A 20,857-nucleotide genomic window follows, 5' to 3' on the forward strand; every position below is an offset into this window, starting at 1 on the left:
GGTCATTTATAAAAATGACAAACAGCAATGGTCCCAAAACAGATCCTTGCGAACACCGCTAGTGACGGCACTCTAAGATGAACCTTTGCCATCAACTACTACCCTCTGTCTTCTTCCAGCCAGCCAACTCCTAATCCAAACCTCCAACTCACCCTCAATGCCATACCTCTGTATTTTTTGCAGTAGTCTACCATGGGGAACCTTATCAAACGCCTTACTAAAATCCATATACACCACATCTACCGCTTTCCCCTCGCCCACCTCCTTAGTCACCTTCTCAAAGAATTCAATAAGGTTTGTGAGGCACGACCTGCCCTTCACAAAACCATGCTGATCACAACCTTGATCACATTATTCCTATCCAGATGTTCATAAATCCTATCCCTTACAATTCTCTCTAAGATTTTGCCCACAACAGAAGTGAGACTCACCGGCCTATAGTTACTAGGGTTATCCCTACTCCCCTTCTTGAACAAGGGAACCACATTTGCTAGCCTCCAATCTTCTGGCACTACTCCTGTAGACAACGAGGACATAAAAATCAAGGCCAATGGCTCTGCAATCTCCTCTCTTGCTTCCCAGAGAATCCTAGGATAAATGCCATCAGGCCCAGGGGACTTATCTATTTTCACCCTTTCCAGAATTTCCAACACCTCTTCTCAACATACCTCAAAGCCATCCATTCTACTTAATTGTGACTCAGTATTCACATTGACAACAATGTCCTGTTCCTGATTGAATACGGACGAAAAGTATTCATTCAGTGTCTCCCCAATCTCTTCAGCCTCCACACGCAACTTCCCACTACTATCCTTGACTGGACCTATTCCTACCCTGGTCATTCTTTTATTCCTGACATACCTATAGAAAACCTTAGGGTTTTCCCTAATCCTACCAACTAAGGACCTTTCATGTCCCCTCCTTGCTGCTCTTAGCTCTCTTTCAGGTCCTTCCTGGCTACCTTATAACTCTCAATCGCCCCAATTGAACCTTCACGCCTCATCTTTACATAGGCCGCCCTCTTCCATTTAACAAGGGATTCCAATTCCTTATTAAATCACGGCTCCCTCACACGACCCTTTCGTCCCTGCCTGACAGGTACATATTTATCAAGGACACTCAATAGTTGCTCCTTGAACAAGCTCCACATATCAATTACGCCCTTGCCTTGAAGCTTACTTTTCCAAGCCACACATCCTAAGTCATGCCTCACCGCATCATAATTTCCCTGCCCCCAGCTATAACTCTTGCCCTGTAGTGCACACTTATCCCTCTCCATCACTAGAGTAAAAGTCACCGAATTGTGGTCACTGTCCCCAAAGTGCTCACCTACCTCTAATTCTAACACCTGGCCTGGGTCATTACCCAGAACCAAATCCAGTATGGCCTCACCTCTTGTTGGCCTGTCTACATATTGTGTCAGGAAACCCTCCTGCACACATTGGACAAACACTGACCCATCTAACGAACTTGAGCTATAGCTTTCCTAATCAATATCAGGAAAGTTAAAGTCCCCCATAACAACCACCCTTTTACTTTCACTCTTCTCTTGAATCATCCTCGCAATCCTTTCTTCTATGTTTCTAGGACTATTAGGAGGCCTGTAAAAATCTCCTAACAGGGTGAGCTCACCTTTCCTATTCCTAACCTCAGCCCAAACTACCTCAGATGGCGAGTCTTCATCCATCGTCCTTTCCACAGCTGTAATACTATCTTTGACAAGCAATGCCACACCTCCCCCTCTTTTACCCCCACCTCTGACCCTACTAAAACATTTAAACTTCCATATTGAACATAGTCTGTTGTGGCTGTAGAGGCCAATTTGTAAATGACAGTCTCTTCAGCAGTGTCCAAATGAATAGTGCTAATCTGAGGTCAATTTGTGTTTTTACCTTCCGATGGTCTCTACTTCCAACATCCAGTCATTTCTTTTATCCTTTGACCATGTATCCCCTGACCGCTCAACTCCTGGTACTAAAGTCATCAGCAAGGATTTCCCATTTATCTGGCTCCGATCTTGGCCAACCAGAGGTCTGCCTTGCAGACATCCATGTATCACAGACAGGGGGATGACCCATAGGCTCACCATGTGGGCATCTCTTTGAGAATATGGCCATCACCCATTCAGCTTATATGATCGAGCCAACAAAGTTGCCGCTTACATGAGAAGACAAACATGCTGGGGATCCTACATGTGAGTGGGCTTCCATTTTCCAGGACTGCATCCTTACTCCCCCTCCCACTCCACCAAGGACAAGCAGGTCCTTGGACTCCTCCATCGCCAGACCATGGCAATACGACGGTTGGAGGAAGAGCGCCTCATCTTCTGCCTGGGAACCCTCCAACCACAAGGGATGAACTCAGATTTCTCCAGTTTCCTCATTTCCCCTCCCCCCACCTTGTCTCAGTCAAATCCCTTGAACTCAGCACCGCCTTCCTAACCTGCAATCTTCTTCCTGACCTCTCTGCCCCCACCCGACTCTGGCCTATCATCCTCACCTTGACCTCCCTCCACCTATCGCATTTCCAACACCCCTCCCCCAAGTCCCTCCTCCCTACCTTTTATCTTAGCCTGCTGGACACACTTTCCTCATTCCTGAAGAAGGGCTTATGCCCGAAACGTCGATTCTCCTGTTCCTTGGATGCTGCCTGACCTGCTGCGCTTTTCCAGCAACACATTTTCAGCTCTGATCTCCAGCATCTGCAGCCCTCACTTTCTCCTATCAGGAGATGCCCAGTATTCATCTGCAGTAGCAAAATGCTAATTTTTTTTTTAAAAAGTGCAATACCCAAACCAGAATGCGATAAATACATTCTCTCTTGGCCTACAGATTCAGGTTTCTCTGCTCACTTGAACCATATATATCATAGGAGAAAGTGAGGTCTGCAGATGCTGGAGATCAGAGCTGGAAATGTGTTGCTGGAAAAGCGCAGCAGGTCAGGCAGCATCCAGGGAACAGGAGAAGCATATATATCATACAAGAGGCTGGAGGAAAACCCAGGATTTGTCCAAACCAAATTTCCCAGATGAGTTAACTTACAACATTGCTTCACCACAAGGAGAAAGTGAGGACTGCAGATGCTGGGGATCAGAGCTTAAAAATGTGTTGCTGGAAAAGCACAGCAGGTCAGGCAGCATCAAAGGAGAAGGAGAATCGACTTTTCGGGCATAAGCCCTTCTTCAGGAATTCACCACAAGGATTCAGGATGATTTCAACTAAAGGCCCAAATTGCCCTCCAGTTGCACTATATTTCCATTGTTTATTTATGTCGTCTTTGACATTGTCAGGAGCTTCTGCCTCAGTATCACAAAACGTACCCAGTGCTATGGCAGCCGAAGCACTGAAATTAGTAATCATAATATTCCACTTTCCCTCAAACCCACAGACCTCAACATTCCCTCATGAAAATTATACTGTTAAAGTAAATTAAAACATAGAACATAACAGCGCAGTACAGACCCTTTGGCCCTTGATGTTGCGCCAACCTGTGAAACCAATCTGAAGTCCATCCAACCTACACTATTCCATTTTCATCCACATGTCTATCCAATGATCATTTAAATGCCCTTAAAGTTGGCATTTGTGAATACCGATCTGCAGATTTACACACTGAATTACAGATGCAATTATAAAAGTGGTGTTATGTCACCTTAAGCATTAATCAGGTGGAAACTTTGAACATATCAGAGGCGTTCCGTCCTCCTATAGATCTGACATCCAGTAAATCAGACCTTACCTCAAAAGAATAGGTAGCCAGCTGAGTGCCAGATTGAGCCTCGTTCCCATACACTTCAATCTCATCCATCTCATCCAGTAAAGCAACATCACCAGCTGGAACACAACAGAAACATAATCAAGGAGTTCATGCTTGCTTTCTTTTCCTGCAGCTATTCCCCCACTCCCACTATAACATGTCACGTTACTCAGTATGTGTAAGCTGGCAACATAACAGTCAATTGCTCGAGTGTGTGAAAGAGGACAGATGGATGACAAAGAATTAACTATCACATTTCCTGCCCTTGTCAATCTTTGGTAGGAGGCAAATGAAAAGAGAAACACAGTAGAATTCTGTCATCAAACCACATAACATTAATTTAAATAATACTTGCTTTTTAATTCAAAAATACCTTAGAGGACAGTTCACGGTATGTAAACCTGGTAGCTTGGATCCAATCCTCAGAAAAGTGATTAAAAATTACTGATTTGCAAAGGAACTAAATGTGACAAGGAAAAAACACATTTTCACAAGCGAGTAATTTATGCCTTGAATGCTCCTCCTGGAAGCATGGTGCAGACAGGTTCAATACTGATGTTCAAGAGGGAACTGGATGATTATTTAAACGGAGATAATGTGCAGTACTATGGAGGACAGGACAAAGAATGACACTAAGTATAATACTTGATCGGAACAGTGGCCCAGGCAGGATGGCCTGAATAGTCTCCTTCTACATTGTAACAATTCTGTGATCGAATGGGTTACTCACCAATCCAACCTGCTGACAAATCCAGACGCTTCTTTTTATTTGGTGGTTCATCCTGCAGAATGAAATAAATCCAACCCAAAATCAAATTATTTCTGGCATCAGAAAGAATGGCTGTTTCAATTACTGCCCAAAATCCACAGTACATCCTACTTTGCTGTTCCTTTCCCTTCTGTTCATGCCTTTTAAAAAAGCCTTCTCCAGAGGGGACAGACTCTTGAGATGGAAACACTATGAGGAGTTCCAGTCACCTTCTCTAATATCACTGAGTGTTCGCCGTTTGAACTTGTGGTTAAGCAATTTTAGCTGGATAATCAAAACCAATGAATTTAAAGTGGAGCTCAACCAGCCCTCACCTAACAGAATCAAAGATAAAGAACCCAGAAGGATGCGAATTGACCCAGAAAACATGTGCTGGCTCTTCTGAAGAGCTAGTGAATTAGTTCTATACACCAGTGACCAAGTAGCTTTGCAAATGTTTCCTTTTCAAGTATAAACCCAACTTCCTTTCCAAAGTTACTAATGACTATGGACTCACTATTCTTCAAGCAACTCAAAACCTCAATTGTTGCAACACATTCTGCCCACACTAGCTTCCAAAAGGAGCAATTACACCCCCCGCCACCACCTGAATTCAAAGTAATTATTTCCTTTTCAGATACAAATCAAATTTCTTATCAAATTGAAGCCATCTCCAACACTTTCATGTGGTACATCCCAGACTCTAACCGCTCATCCTTTAACTATTACCTCAAGTCTGTATCTACTTGTTCTTGATCCTTCCACTAATGGGAAGTGTTTCCTCATTAATTCTGTTCAGACCTTGTGTGATTGTGAGTACCTTTATCAAATTTCCTCTCCTCCCTCAACCTCTTAAAATTTATCTTCAACATTGAAGCTCCTCATTCCTAAGGTCATTCTTAGGAATCTTTGCTGCACTTTGTATAAAGCCTTCATATATTTCATGACGTGTAGCCCCCAGAACTGAACACTTGTTTCAGCTTCCAAAAGAATAGAACTCTTTATTTTGTACTCTACGCTATTGTTAGTGAAGCCTGTGATAGTATATGCTTTTCACTCATTTATGGGATATGGCATCATTGGCTGAGTCAATATTTTCTGCCCATCATCCATTACCTTTGAGATCCTGTTGAAACATTCTTGAACCAAAGCAGTCCAGGGTAGGTACACCACAATACTGTTATGGAGTGAGTTTCAGGATTTTAACCTGGTGACACTAACGGAATGGCTATATATTTCCAAGTCAGAACGTTGAGTGACTTTGAAGGGAACTTGTAGATGATGGTGTTTGCTGCCCTTCTTCTAGATGCCATCATGAATGTGGAAGAGGCTAAGGAGCCTTGTTTTGCTTTAGGACCCACACACAACCTGCCTTGCCTTCTCCACAGATACAATCAGGTCCCGCTGCTCCTGGACCCCCTCTAGAATTGTACTCTGCAAACGTCACCTCTTTATTTTCTGTCTGAATGATTTTGGACTGAAATGGGAAAAGGACTACCTAAATGGATTTTGGAAGGGATTGCTCCACTTTTTAAATGCATTGTCACTGGTGTTTAAACTTGTTGGTTGCATCTGTGGGGGAAGGTTACTGCAGAAAGTCTGGCGCCAGGGAGCATACACAAATGATATTTGAAGCTGACTGGTCTATGCTGTGGTGCCCAGTTGCTGATGACAAAATTTGCCTGCCAACACCCTTCTGATTGGCTGTGTAGCTAAACAGATGTAGGTATGGCAAACAGATGTGGGCATGGGATCTCCGAAAGGGGACATGGTGCCTCTATCTCTCCTTGCAGTGAAAGCCTGAAGAAAGTTGGTTTATTTTCCTCACCAGTTGTTATAAGTTGTGGCTTTTAGTCAATATTAAGTGATTTTGCAACTGTTAACCAGTTATTCTGTGCCTTCTACAAGAAGCTGAAAAGTATTAGAAGAGGGAGATTGACAAACAACAAGTCTTGACAAGTAGAAGGATCATCTCATTAAACCATATGGATGTGGGTCAGTAAACAGCATTCCCAGTTTTTCCCTTCACCCATTACACCAATTTTTTATTTTTTTTGCATGTCCATCTGACTGTATGTGCCCACAAGGGGAATTTTATCAGGGGATTAAGAGATTTAACTAGTATAGTTACATGTTGATGATTCATAGTTGCTTAGTTGTAGCTAGAATCTGTTAGTTTAGAATAATTAGCAATGCTTGTTAAGTACAGAAATATGGTTTGTGCTTTGTTAACTGGTGCCTTAAAAAAGATAAATTAGGGACATTTGCATAATTCATAAAATTTTTAACTTTTATGACAACTCCAGGAATAGCAGGGGGTAGTGCACTAAAATCAAGCCAAGTGAGGGGTGACAATTCTTTCCATGCTAAATTCATTAAGTAAACAAAAACTCTCATTTTCTGACAATGATTTCAAATGTTGGTTTCTGGCCCTCCACTTCGTTGCAGTGGTTTCCCCAATCTACATTGTCGAAACCATTCCATTTTGAATAATACAACAGTTTCATCATCAAGACACAAACATCCTATTTCATAACGAGCCAGTTTAACTGGTCAGCCACAGGCACAAGAGCTTAATTCTCTGATGGAAAACTCATTTCCTCACCACATGTGTCCTTTCCATTATTTACATAAAGTCAAGAGTACAATGCGACACTCAGTGATTATTTGGATCTGAGCTGCAGCAACAATCCTAAAGAAATCCAGTGCTATCCTGGTTACCGCAGCTTGCTTTTTAAGTCACAATGTGGAGACACTAGTGTTGGGACTGGGGTGGACAAGTCACTTCACCTGACAAAGAAGCACCGCTCCAAAAGCTTGTGATTTCAAATAAAGCTGTTGGAACTATAACCTGGTGTTGTGTGACTTCTGACCTTGCTTTATTAGTAATCATTCCACCGGTCTTAACATCCAACAGCTCCATTCAGAATTGCAGATCAGAAATTCTAAAAGGAGGCTATTAAGCTGATGTCTGCACCAGCTTTCTGAATTAGAAGCTTGGTCATGCCCCGACTTTGTCTCCATTTTGCATAATAATCCAATTCCCCCTCAAATGCCTTGACTGAACCTGTCAGCACTCCCATATCTCCAACAAAAAAAAAATTAAGAGATCAACAATTTTAACAGATCCATTCAATTTCTTAAAGGCCTCATATTTCTCAATTGAAGGGCTAATGGTACCATATTATTAAATATGCTTACAAGATATACAAAATCACTATTTAGCAATTACTGGAACCAAATATCTGCAGTTCCCTCTTTCTCTTAGTTAACTATTAGAACCAGTAAAATTGGTGTAATTTTTATTCTTTCAGTCCTACTTCTTGCAGAGTCCTTTTAAGCATAAATTCAAATATGAAATTCTTTCTGGGGGAGTGAATTCTGTTTTGCACTCATATCAACATCTTCCACTAATATTACTGGCTGAAGGAACTTTTCAAGCAGGCAGTTTCACTTGGTGAACTACATCGCAATCCAAATCTATTGACAGAGTTGTTGACAAAACTCGACAGCATTTGCAGTCTTCTGCTGATGCTTTCCAATCAAGAGGACAGAACTGTGATTTTTAATACCTGTTTCTCCCGATCCTTTCCAACATCCATTGGTGCTTCCTGCAATTTCTCTGTATATCTGAGCAACAGGGAGTTCCCCAAACGCGATCCAAGGAAAAGGTAACCTGGCTCCAACGTAGTCATCTGTGAACGGAGACAGGTCACATTCAGTCTAACCAGCACAGTCAATAATGAAAACTTTATCTTGTTCAACTCTCAAAAGCTAATGAAAATACACACTGAACAGGAATCTCAGTTTGATCAGCCTATGGTCAAACAAACAGAAGTGAGCAAGGCTGATGGATAATTCAATTTCAGTTATAAATGGTATAATATGGGCCAAAAGCGTTGCTTTGGGTAACAATACTGAATCCCAGGTAACCAAAAGTATTACAAACTTACGCAGGTGGTGAGGACACTGGCTGCTGCTTTGTCAAAATGGAATGCACGGACGCTCCTCATCCCATCTGTTATCAGGGTCAACACATAGCTGTAAGATGTTAACATTAAGATCCAGTTAGACACAAGCTCAGTTTGTCCAGCAAGCCCCTTTATTCGGAGACTCTACCTTGCGATCCTGGGATCTCCTATGAGGTGTAACATCCTCTCATTAGTTACCCTGTCAAGCCCTTTAAGAATCCCATATGATTTAATGAGATCACCTCTCATTCTTCTAAACTGTAATGAGTACAGACTCAACTGTTCAGCCTTTGCTCACAAGACAATTCCACTACACCGGGGATCATCCTAGTGAACCTTCTGTAAACAGCACCCAATGAAATAATATCTTTCCTTAAATAAGGAAACCAAACTGCTCTCAGCATTCCAGAAGTGGTCTCACCAGCACCTTGAACAATTGCAGTAAGATTTCCCCATTCATATATTCCAAACCCCTTAAAGGGCCTACGTTAGATTAGACTTCTGAGTACCTGCTACACTTGGGTGGTAGCTTTCTGTGTTCCATGCTTTTTGAGGTGGTGAAGATGATGATTGATGAGGGAAAACGATTGATGTTGTCTATATGGGACTTCAGTAAAGCCTTTGACAAGGTTCTCTCATGGTAGTCTGGTACAAAAGGTGAAGTCATATAATATCGGGATGAGCTGGCAAGATGGATACAGAATCAGCTTAGTCAGAGGAGACAGAGGGTAGTGGTGGAAGTTTGCTTTCCAGAATGGATGGTTGTGACTCATGGTGTTCCACAGGGATCAGTGCTGGGACCTCTATTTATGTAGAGCACAAACAGCAATTTGAACAAAAACACAACTGCTCTGAGTTTGTAGACAAATCAAAGATTGGTGGTGAAGCGGATAGTGAGGAGGATTGTCAGAGGAAATGGCAGATATAGCTCATTTGAAGGTATGACCAGAAAAATGGCAGATGGAGTTTAAACCGGACAAATATGAGGTGATGCAGTGTGGAAGGTCAAGTACAGGTGGAAATTATACAGTGAAAGGCAGAACCCTTAGGAGTAGTATTGATATGCAGAGGGATCTGTGTGTGCAGGTCCATAGATCACTGAAGGTGGCAGCGCAGGTAGATTAGGCAGTAAAAAAAGCCTATGGCAGGCTGTCCTTCATTGGAAGGGGCTTTGAATATAACGACAGACAAGTTATGCTGCAGCTTTATAGAACTTTAGGTAGGCCACACTTGGAATATTGCACACAGCTCTGGTCACGACATTACAAGAGGATGTGGATGCTTTGGAGAGAGTACAGAAGAGGTTTACCAGAATGTTGCCAGGTAGGGGGGATTTTAGCAATAAAGCAAGGTTGGATAGACTGGGTTTGTTGTCACTGGAATGCATAATGTTGAGGGGTGAGCAAATAGATGTTTCTAAGATTGGGAATGGCATGGATAGGGTGGGAAGTAGGAGGGTTTTTCCCCAGGTGCAGGGCTCACTTACTCAGGGTCACAGGATCAAGGTACTGGGGGAGGGGAGGGATGGGGTATTAAAAGAGATGTATGAGGCAGGTTGTTCACACAAAGGGTGGGGAGTGCCTAGAACACGCTGCCAGAGGTGGTGGTGGTGGAAGACAAGAGCAGCATTCTAGAAACACCTGGACAAATACATGAATAGGAAGGGAATAGAGGGATTTGGATCCTGTAAGTGAAGACAGGTTTAGTATGAAAGGGCAAAATGTGGCAGCACAGGCTTGGAGGCCAAAGGGATATTGGCGGAGGGATATTTCCAGCACCACTCTTTTGACCATCCCACAGGCTCCCAGACTCATCCCTGATGAAGGGCATTTGCCTGAAATGTTGATTTTACAGCTCCTCGGATGCTGCTTGACCTGCTGTGCTTTTCCAGCACCACACTCTTGATGCTCATCTCCAGCATCTGCAGTACTCACTTTCGCCTACTTGATGACGATGAGGTAGAGTTTGAGCCCTCAAATTAGCTTTTTTTTTTGAGAGGGTGGAGTGGAATCTCATTGAAACTTACAGAATACTTAAGAGCTTTGGATAGAGTAGATGTAGAGAAGATGTTTCCATTAGTAGGAGAGATTAGTACTCGAGATACAGCCTCAGAGTGAAGAGACAGCCCTTTAGAACTGAGATGGAGGGGGGAATGGCTTAGTGGTATTACCACTGGACTGTTAATCCAGACACCTAGATAATGTTCTGGGGATCTGGGTTCCCAATCCTGCCATGGCAGGACTTTGAGTTCATTGAAACAACATCTGGAATTAAGAGTCTAACGATGACTATGAATCAATTGCTGATTATCGGAAAAACCCATCTGGTTCACTAATGTCCTTTAGGGAAGGAAACTGCCATTCTTACCTGGTCTGGCCCAAACTTGACTCCAGACTCACAGCAAAATGGTTAACTCTTAAACACCCTCTGGGAAATTAGAGATGGCCAATAAATGCATGACCTAATCCCATGAATGGTTAAAGAATAAAGAGGAAAGGAATTTCTTTAGCCAGAGGGTGGTTAATCTCTGGAATTCATTGTTGCAGAAGTCTGTGGAGGCCAAGTCACTGAGAGCATTTAAGTCAGAGAGAGATAGGGTCTTGATTAATAAGGATATCAAAAGGTTGTAGGAAGAAGGCAGAATGGAGTTGAGAACCATAAAGCCATGATTAAATAGTGCGGAAGAATTGATAGGAACTGGATTAGACCATTCAGCCTATGCTTTATGGTCTTTAATGGGAATTAAAAGCTCAACTTGGCTTACTAAGCGGGATAAATAACAGTGCAGTGTTCTAAAACTTGGCTAATCACAAGAAAGTGGAGTCTTAAAAAATTACAACACAAATAGAAACTGGCCAATTGGCTGAATTTCACAGAGACTCTGAAATGTCCCAATATTTTAGTCAGTAGGCACAACTTAATGGTTGCCCTGTTATGGACCAGACCAGACTCCCTCAAAACATTTTAAAGGTAACTTAGACTCCAACTTTTTCTTCATTTAAAAGCAAATGTAAAGTGTTTCAGATGCAAAACGACTGCTCAAACACTCGAGCAATTTCCAAATTTTACAAATTTAATTCAAATTCAGTTGTCAAATTAAGATTTGTAGCTCAGGTCGAGGTCCTGGATGCACATTTGCTCGCTGGGCTGGAAGGTTTGGTTTCAACTGGATGAAGCCGAACCTTGCAGCTCATTCAAATTTAGTTGCTCAAATACTCCAGCAATTTCAAGATTTGACAAATTTAATTCAAATTCTTAAGTGTTACTACACAGATGCGAGTCGATAGGAGGGTTGAACAGAAACTGTAAAAAGGAGTTCACAAAGAACGAACTTCAAAATCCAGTACTTACATTTCTCCTCCCTTTAAGGAAATGACCATCTTATCGTAGGACACAAAGGCAGCTTGAGCACAGTCCAACATAATCTTCACACCATCTTGAATTCCTGTGAGACAAACACACTAGATCTGATGCTTAATTCACAACTGACATGCTATGGATTGTGATGTCTTATGTGCCCGAATCACAAAACCAATATCCACCACTATTCCAATTGTTAGTTTACTGCAATCTTGAAATGATTATTTCACCACAAATCCTGTTCACTCGAGAGTAATACCAGATATTATCAAAAAAGATTCTGATTTGATCAGAGCAGCTGAATGGAAGAGACACCCCAAAATGCTTTGCAGTTGAGATATTTGTAAAACGTAGCTACTCTCGCATTGTAGGAATTCAACCAATAATTTATATACAGGCAAGTTTCACAAATAGCAATGTCATGTCCTAGTCATGTGTTTTAGGTAACTCATGTCATCTTATCTCAGAGAGAGAGAGGACTGCAGATCAAAGTCTAAAAGTGTAGTGCTGGAAACACACAGCTAGTCAGGCAGCATCCAAGGAGCAGGAGAATCAACATTTCAAACAAATGTTCATCAGGAACATGATTCCTGATGAAGAGCATTTGCTCGAAATGTTGACTCTCCTGCTCCTCAGATGCTGCCTGACTAGCTGTGTGTTTCCAGCACCACACGTTATCTCTACACTGACCAAGGTCAATGCACTCCTGGCAGGCCTTCAATCTTGTGCCTCCTACATAAATCTTAAAGTCATCCAAAATTCCAATGCCCACACTCCAAGCAGCATTAAGGCCTGTTCATCCATCAGTTACTTTGCTGAATTGCAAATGCATATTTGTTTCTGTTTCAGCAATGCAAATTTAGAATTTTCAAATCCTCCCATAGCGTTGGCCACAATTTCTTTGCAATTCCCTCCAGCATCAGGATGGTGTGCTCTTCCAATTCTGGCCTTGGGGGATCATTCCCAATTCAGAGCACCGCATCATTGGTAACCATCCCCTCAGTTACTCTGACCCTACATTATGGAACTGTCTCCCTAAATTACTCTCCACCTTTAAGACACTACTTAAAACAAACTTGTTTGACCAACTGTTTCGTTGCTTGTCCTTATAGTGCTCAACTTCAAGTTCTGTTTGATAACACACGAAGTACCATGGAACACATTATTATACAAATGTAAGTACCATTGTTTAGTGATATTGGCCAAGGCATAAGTATTCCTCAGTATACAGGGTTGAACTCCCTGCTTTTTAGCCCCAAAATGTACCATGGGATCTTTTACCATCCTGAGTTTAGAACCTTATCAGATAGGTGGCAGCTCCAACTGTGCAATGTCAACCTAAATAGTTACCCAGGAGTAGACTTGAACACATTCTAACTCAGAGCTAGATACCATGACTAAGAACAAAGTGTTAAGAGTTTGAGGAGTTTATTGTCAATAATCTCAATCATTTTTACTTTAAACTGTATTGCACCGAAGATTACTGAAATTTTGTTCTCCCGACTGCCACAATCCAGTATTTTGGAAACCCCTTTAGCTTTCAGTACTTAACACTCACAATGTTTTCTCTAGTTCCAATCCAACTGGGGTGAAAAGGGAGGCCAGGTGGATTAGTAATGATTAACGCAGGGTTATAGGGATTAAGTGGGGGAGTGAGTCAGGGTGGGCTGCTCTTCAGAGGACAGGTGCAGAGTCAATGGGCTGAATGGCTCTATCTGCACTGCAAGGATTCTATGGTTCTACGATTCCACAAACAGTGGCAAGTGGATATTCCAGAAAGTGCAGAATAAACACATTTTAACCAACAAGAAAAATTCTAAGGGATGGACCCACCATCCATGTTTCACTAAGGAAAATTAAAGACAGTATCAAATTCAAAGACATAACTGTGCAAAGACAGATTCCAGGTCAGAACACTAGACAGACTGTAAAAAACCAAAAATATACTAAAAGATTATTGATGAGGAAGAAATTAGAGTACAGGTGAAAGTGAACCAAAAATATAATATAGCAAATGTCCCTTCAAATATTTTAAAAAAGCTAAGTAAATGTATTCTGAAGAATCATACTAAAGTCGAAATGTTAACACTGTTTCTTTTTTCACGCCCTACAACTACACTTGCCAAGTTTTTCCAGTATTCTGAGATTTCCAGCATCTGCAGTATTTTGTCTTTAACAAAGGAACTGTTAGTCCTAAAAGAAAAATCTGGAGAATAAGCAATGGAGAATAAAGAGGACAGATGAATTGAACAGATATTTTGAGTTAATCTTCACTAGATAGAATACAAGTTATGTTCTGGATTTGTTTGTAAGTCAGGAATTGAAAGGGAGGAAGGATTTTGAGAAAATTACATTTGCCAGGGAAGTAGTAGGAAGTAAATTAGAACATAGAACATAGAACAATACAGCACAGAACGGGCCCTTCGGCCCACGATGTTGTGCTGAGCATTTGTCCTAGCTTAAGCACCCATCCATGTACCTATGCAATTGCCGCTTAAAGATCACCAATGATTCTGACTCTGCCACTCCCACAGGCAGCGCATTCCATGCCCCCACCACTCTCTGGGTAAAGAACCTACCCCTGACATCCCCCCTCTACCTTCCATCCTTCACCTTAAATTTATGTCTCCTTGTAACACTCTGTTGTACCCAGGGAAAAAGTCTCGGTCTACTCTATCGATCCCCCTGATCATCTTATAAACCTCTATCAAGTCACCCCTCATCTTTCGCCGTTCCAATGAGAAAAGGCCTAGCACTCTCAACCTATCCTTGTACGACCTACTCTCCATTCCAGACAACATCCTGGTAAATCTCCTCTGCACCCTCTCCAAAGCTTCCACATCTTTCCTAAAGTGAGGAGACCAGGACTGCACACAGTACTCCAAGTATGGCCTTACCAAGGTCCTGTACAGCTGCAACATCACCTCACAACTCTTGAATTCAATCCCTCTGCTAATGAACGCTAATACACCATAGGCCTTCTTACAAGCTCTATCCACCCCAGTGGCAACTTTCAAAGATCTATGAACATAGACCCCAAGATCCCTCTGCTCATCCACCTTACTAAGAACCCTACCGGTAACCCTGTATTCCGCATTCTTATTTGTCCTTCCAAAATGGACAACCTCACACTTGACAGGGTTGAACTCCATCTGCCACTCCTCAGCCCAGCTCTGCATCATATCTAAGTCCCTTTGCAGCCGACAACAGCCCTCCTCACTATCCACAACTCCACCAATCTTCGTATCGTCTGCAAATTTACTGACCCACCCTTCGACTCCTTCTTCCAAGTCATTAATAAAAATTACAAACAGCAAAGGACCCAGAACTGATCCCTGCGGAACTCCACTTGTAACTGGGCTCCAGGCTGAATATTTACCATCTACCACCACTCTGACTTCGATCGGTTAGCCAGTTCTCTATCCAACTGGTCAAATTTCCCACTATCCCATGCCTCCTGACTTTCCGCATAAGCCTACCATGGGAAACCTTATCAAATGCCTTACTAAAATCCATGTGAGTTCACAAGTCCTGATGGATTTAATCCTAGGGTCTTAAAAGTACTAGTTAGATAGGTGATGCCTTGGTTTAATCCCCCAAAATGTATTAGATCCAGGGAAGGCTACTTTAGACTGAAAAATTGCTAATGTAACTCATTTATTCAAAAAGGCAGGGAGACAGAAAGTAGGAAACTGCAGGCCAGTTAGCTCAACTTCTATCCTAGAGAAATTGTTAGAAGCTATTAGTAAAAAAAAGTTATAAAATGGCACATGGATAAGTTCAAAGTATTTGGGCAAAACCAACATAGTTATGTCAAAGGGGAATCATGTTGCACTAATGTATTGGCAATCTTTGAAGTAGAAACTTGCAGATAAAGGGGAACCAATGAAAGGTTTGTATTTAGATTTCCAGAATGCATTTGATAGGGTGACAGATCAAAAGGCAGAATTTTTAAATACTTCTACATTTTAAAATAAAATTCTTGATTTGCTGTTATAGTCCTAGAGCACCACAGGGCCACTAACTCATTAGAGAAAGACAACTGGTGGCGGTTTAACCTAAAGGTCACCAGACCTCAGAGCAAAGGCAGAGGACAAGAAGGTGGTACCTTCATGGTAACTGCATCCAGTGTGGGAACTGAACCCATGCCAATGACATCACTCTGCATTGCACACTAGCCAACTTAGCTAACTGACCCCAGATTTTTGATTATCGAGGGGATGCAAGATTATAAGGGATATGCAGGAATGCAGAGGTTATGTTAAAGTTAGATCATACAGGATCTTATTGAATGGTGGAGCAGGCTTGAAGAGCCCAGTGACCCACTCTTGATCTTTGCTGACATGTTCTTACAAAACCTGCTGAAAACATACACTAATGGGCAGTTAGGGATAATGGACTAGGCTGCACACAAATATATTGACTTCCACCTTGGCCAAATATTCTGTCAATATCCCACAAATGTTGGGTGTGGTTCAGTGGGTAGCATTTGTGCCTCAAAGTCACAGTCTGGGATTTCAGCCCAAAAAGCTGCAGGTAACATTTCCGAACAACATTGAGGGAGTGTTGCACAGAGCACTGCTCATTTTCAGATGGGCATTAAACTAAGGCATGGTCTTGCCCCTGCAGACGGATGCAAAATTGCAGTACCTCTCTTAATCTTGATAGATTTTGTGGTGTTAAGGCCCTTTTCAGTCAGAGATTTTACATTCAATGGCATTAACACTACAGAATTGCCCACTATCAAAATCATGCAGGTTATCACTAACCAGAAACTGCATTGGACTATCTCCACCAATGCTGTGACTAAGGTCAGAGGCTAAGAATCATGCAGTGAGTAACCCTCACCTTGATACGCCAAAGCCGGTTTACCTTTTCTCTTATTCACTCATGGGATGTGTGTCGTTAGCTGAAACAGCATTTAAAGCTTATGTCAGCTGCCCTTGAGAAGTTGTGGTGAGCTCCCTTCTTAAACTGCTGCATTCCATGTGCTGTAGGTAAACCCACAATACTGTTAGGGAAGAATTTCCAGGATTTTGACCCAGTGACACTTGAAGGAATTGTGATATGCCCACCCCAGTCAAGATGGCATGCAGCTTGGAGGGGAATTTGCAGATGGCTGCGCTCCCGTGTATCTGCTGACCTTGTCCTTTTAAATGGTAGCAATCGTGGGTTGGAAGGTACTGTCTGGAGCCTTCATGAATTCTTGTAGAGCATTTTGTAAATGGTACATAATACCATAAGTGGTGAAGGGAGAGGATGGTCATGAGTTGCTTTGCCTTGGATGGTGTCAAGCTTCAGGATAGAGATGCACTCATCCAAGCGGGGGAGGGAGGTGCAGTTTTAGCACAGTATGATTTCTTGGGTATGACTACATAAGGCTGTTGCTTGGCTAGTTCAAGAGACAGCTCTCCCAATTTTGGCACTAGCAAGGAAGACTTTTCAGGGTCGACTTGACTGTGTTTACGATTATGATTATGAGTGCTTTGGTCAATAACCAGTTTCATCCCTTCTTTTCCCCAAGATTTTGTAGTGGTTCCTCAGCCATTTCAGAAGATAGTTAAGAGGCAACCACAACTGAGTCAAATGTAGGTCAAACTAGCAAAGGATTGCAGGTTCCTTCCCTAAAACGTCATTAAATGGGTTTTCCCAACAATTGGAAATGGCGTCATGGTCACGATTCAGACATTACCCATAACCAGAAAATTATAGTGTCCCTGGATTACTATCCCAGCGTAATATCACTACGGCACTGCTTCCCCTGTCAGGGACAAATCAGAAGCCTGATGCGATACTCTCCATTTCTCTGGATGAGTGCAGCTGCAAAAACAGTTACGAAGCTCAAAACTATCCAGAACAAAGCAGCCTGCTAGATTGGCACTTGCTTCATTCCCTACAACATTCACTTCCTCCGCAGTAGCAGCAGCAATGTGAATCATCTACAAGATGTACTGCTGAAAGGCAGCGCTTTCCAATCCCTTAATCTCTACATTTAGAATGAGAGCAACAGGAGGTGCACTGGAACACCACCACCATCCTTAAGTTCCTGTACAAGTTACACACCATCTGTCCCACGTTCCTTCAGTGCCAGTGGATCAGTATCCTGGGGGAACACCCTTCCTGACAGCAGTACAAAGTGCCCAAATCTAAAGACTGCAATCGCTCAAGAAGACAGGTCACTGCAATTCTCAAAAGCAACAGCCAGCGACGTGCAAATCCTAGGAATAAGTCTTTTAAAATGCATTATTGCATGAGTCAGAATATGGTTTGACCTCAAACAACTTATCAGGCTGGAAGAAAACCAATGAGTTGAGAATTGACAACTTACGAAGTGGGAAAGACGTTGTTCCATTTGTCAGACTGTTCAGGGATACTCCATATGGTGGGACACTCTGGTTGAGGTATAGCAATGAGTTTACAGCAAAGATGACCACACCACCTGCAAAAAATGGAGACAATTTATATCAAACTAAAAAGAATGGCACTGTACAGTAAATATCATCCAAAGATTTGCAAACCCGAAAACACAGCAATAACATTGCACAGATTTTCCTGTAATTGAGTAAGAAATCACCCAAAGAATATGTTTGTTTTGTCAGGAAGATGCTGGGAACATGCAAACACTCATCACTTGTTTCAGCTCCATTCCCTGACTGACAGATATTCTACTCTCATTTTCCAATTAATCAAGAAGTACAGAAGGTCCAGGATAACTCCACTTGGTAGTTTTGGGGCAGGGGGTTAGGGTTCTAAAACTAAAAATCTACCCCTATCACCGTTCTTGTACATTGTTACTTATGCAGCCATTCATTTGCTCACCTATAGGTTTTGGTACTGCCAGTGCCTGGGTGCAGTCGAATGGTAGGTTGCTCAATGACCAAATGACAGGATGGACCTTTTGCATGATATTTAAAGAGATAGCAACAATGCTGCAGGTGTCTTGTCGCACCGCTACACGACTAGAGACAAAAAGAGGAACAACGTACGATCAGAAACATATTTGTCATGCCAAACTTAAACATTTCACGAGATATCAGAAACATCAAACCAAAAAAAAAGTCATTTTACTAAAACAGAAAATGTCTAATAAATTAAGAAGCAGAATACAGAAGATGCTGAAAATGAATGGAAAAACAACTCAGTTTTAGATCTGTGCCCTTCAATCAGAATGGATGGAAGCTTTGTAAGAGATCATAGACCTGAACATTAGCTCTATTTTTCTTCCCACAAAGGTTACCTAACTTACTGAGTACTTCCAGCATTTTCCAGTCTTATTACCCACAACTGCATTCCTCGATAATGAGGAATTAATTAGAAAAGGCTCTAGTTCAAATTTGGATCCCAACTGGAACAGCTGAATGGGCCTCAATGGCCTCCTCCTGTGCTACAGCAATTCTGTGATTCTATGAGTCCCACTATTTCATGATAATGCGTCTCCGCTCAGCCCTTTGGAAGGAGATCATCATTATTATGCCATCTGACTTTCAATATTCCCATGTGAATAATTACCACTTGAGTAAGATACAAAGGGAGACCCTAGGGATCTTGTGGTGCTGTGCAAGTGGCCCTACCCCTACGTCAGGAAGACCTCGTTCAACTCTCAACTTGTATCATTTCTTTAAAAACTGTTCAGATAACAGGGGACCGATGAAATCAGGAATAAGTCACCAATCATATTTATATAGTGCCTTTAACATATTAAAATTAAAGGACCATTATAAAAAGTTATGGGGCACTGAACCACACAATAAGACATCCATCAGATGAGGAGCTAATAACAGTAAAGCAAAGAGAAGAGATATGGAGACAAAAAAATACCACAGCTTGAAGGCCAAGCAACTGAAGACATGGACACCAACAGCAGAACAATTAAAAGTGAGTGTGTATAGGAGACCAGAATTTTGGAGATGTTTTGGAAGTAGTGGAATAGATGGTGATGACAGAAATAGGGAGGGGCAATTTTAAAACATGGGTGAAAACATTGAAACTAAGACTGATTGAACCACATTGGCTGCCAGCCAGCCAAAGTGAAGGTGAAATTATGTTGACGTTGTACAGGACATTGGTGAGGCATTGGAGTACTGCATCAGTTCTGGTATCCCTGTTACAGGATGGATATTATTAACCTGGAGAGGGTTCAGGAGAGATTTACTAGGGTGTTGCCAGAAATGGTGGGTTTGAGATATGGGGAGACACTGGGAGTTTTTTCACTGGAGTGTAGGTTTATAAAATAATAAGAGGTAGAATGGGGAGTGTCTTTCCCAAGGATGGGGGACTTTCAAGATTAGGGGGCACTTTTTTTTTTAAGGGGAGAGGAGAAAGAGTTAAAAAAAGACGTGGGGCTTTTCTTTTTTAGAAACTGTGTTCATGTACGGAATGAACTTCCAGAGGAAGTGGCAGATGCAAGTACAGTTACAATGTTTAAAAGGTATTTAGAGAAGTACATGAATAAGAAATGTTTGCAGGGGTATGGGCCAAGTGCAGGCAGGTGGAACTAGTTTAATCTGGATTATGGTTGGCATGGATTGGTTGGACTGAAGGGTCTATTTCAGTGCTATAAGAATCTATCACTATGAAAGATCATGTCATATCAGTCCTCTGTTATTTCAATGCTAACAGACTGTGTATTACTGCAGAAAGCTGCAGCATAGAGGCATTTGGTGAGTCTTTGTGCTCAAAACACTAAATTTTCTCAAAACAAGTGCAGGGATTAATAGGGAAGGCAAATGGAATATTGGCCTTTATTTCAAAAGGAATGGAATATAAAAAAAGTCTTACTAACACTGTACATATCAAGAGTTAGACCACAACTGGAATATTGTGAACCATTTTTGTCCACTTACCTAAGGAAAGATAAACTGACATCGGAAGCAGCCCACAGAAGGCTCACTAGGCTGAACCCAATTAAGAAGGGACTGTTTTACAAACAGAGTCAAGAGTGTGGTGCTGGAAAAGCACAGCAGGTCAGGAGCATCAGAGGAGCAGGAAAATAGATATTTCGGGCAAAATCCCATCATCAGGA

At 42.0% G+C, this 20,857-nt stretch overlaps 1 protein-coding gene across 2 annotated transcripts in view; it reads right to left on the reverse strand.

Annotated features, from left to right (window-relative positions):
* Positions 1–20,857, reverse strand: part of cpsf1 (cleavage and polyadenylation specific factor 1) — a 162,773-nt gene that overhangs the window by 92,188 nt on the left and 49,728 nt on the right. For both annotated transcript variants that reach the window (XM_043690937.2, XM_043690935.2), the window contains exons 8-14: positions 18,655–18,794; positions 18,164–18,274; positions 11,827–11,920; positions 8,458–8,545; positions 8,077–8,199; positions 4,487–4,538; positions 3,739–3,833 (exon numbers count right to left, since the gene is read on the reverse strand). In XM_043690937.2, coding sequence (XP_043546872.1) covers positions 3,739–3,833; positions 4,487–4,538; positions 8,077–8,199; positions 8,458–8,545; positions 11,827–11,920; positions 18,164–18,274; positions 18,655–18,794 — 703 coding nt within the window. The remainder of the gene's footprint in view (positions 1–3,738; positions 3,834–4,486; positions 4,539–8,076; positions 8,200–8,457; positions 8,546–11,826; positions 11,921–18,163; positions 18,275–18,654; positions 18,795–20,857) is intronic.

This window comes from Chiloscyllium plagiosum, unplaced genomic scaffold (assembly GCF_037043375.1).
Source record: "Chiloscyllium plagiosum isolate Xiang-an unplaced genomic scaffold, Cpla_swu_hap1 HiC_scaffold_5, whole genome shotgun sequence".
Taxonomy (NCBI): domain Eukaryota; kingdom Metazoa; phylum Chordata; class Chondrichthyes; order Orectolobiformes; family Hemiscylliidae; genus Chiloscyllium; species Chiloscyllium plagiosum.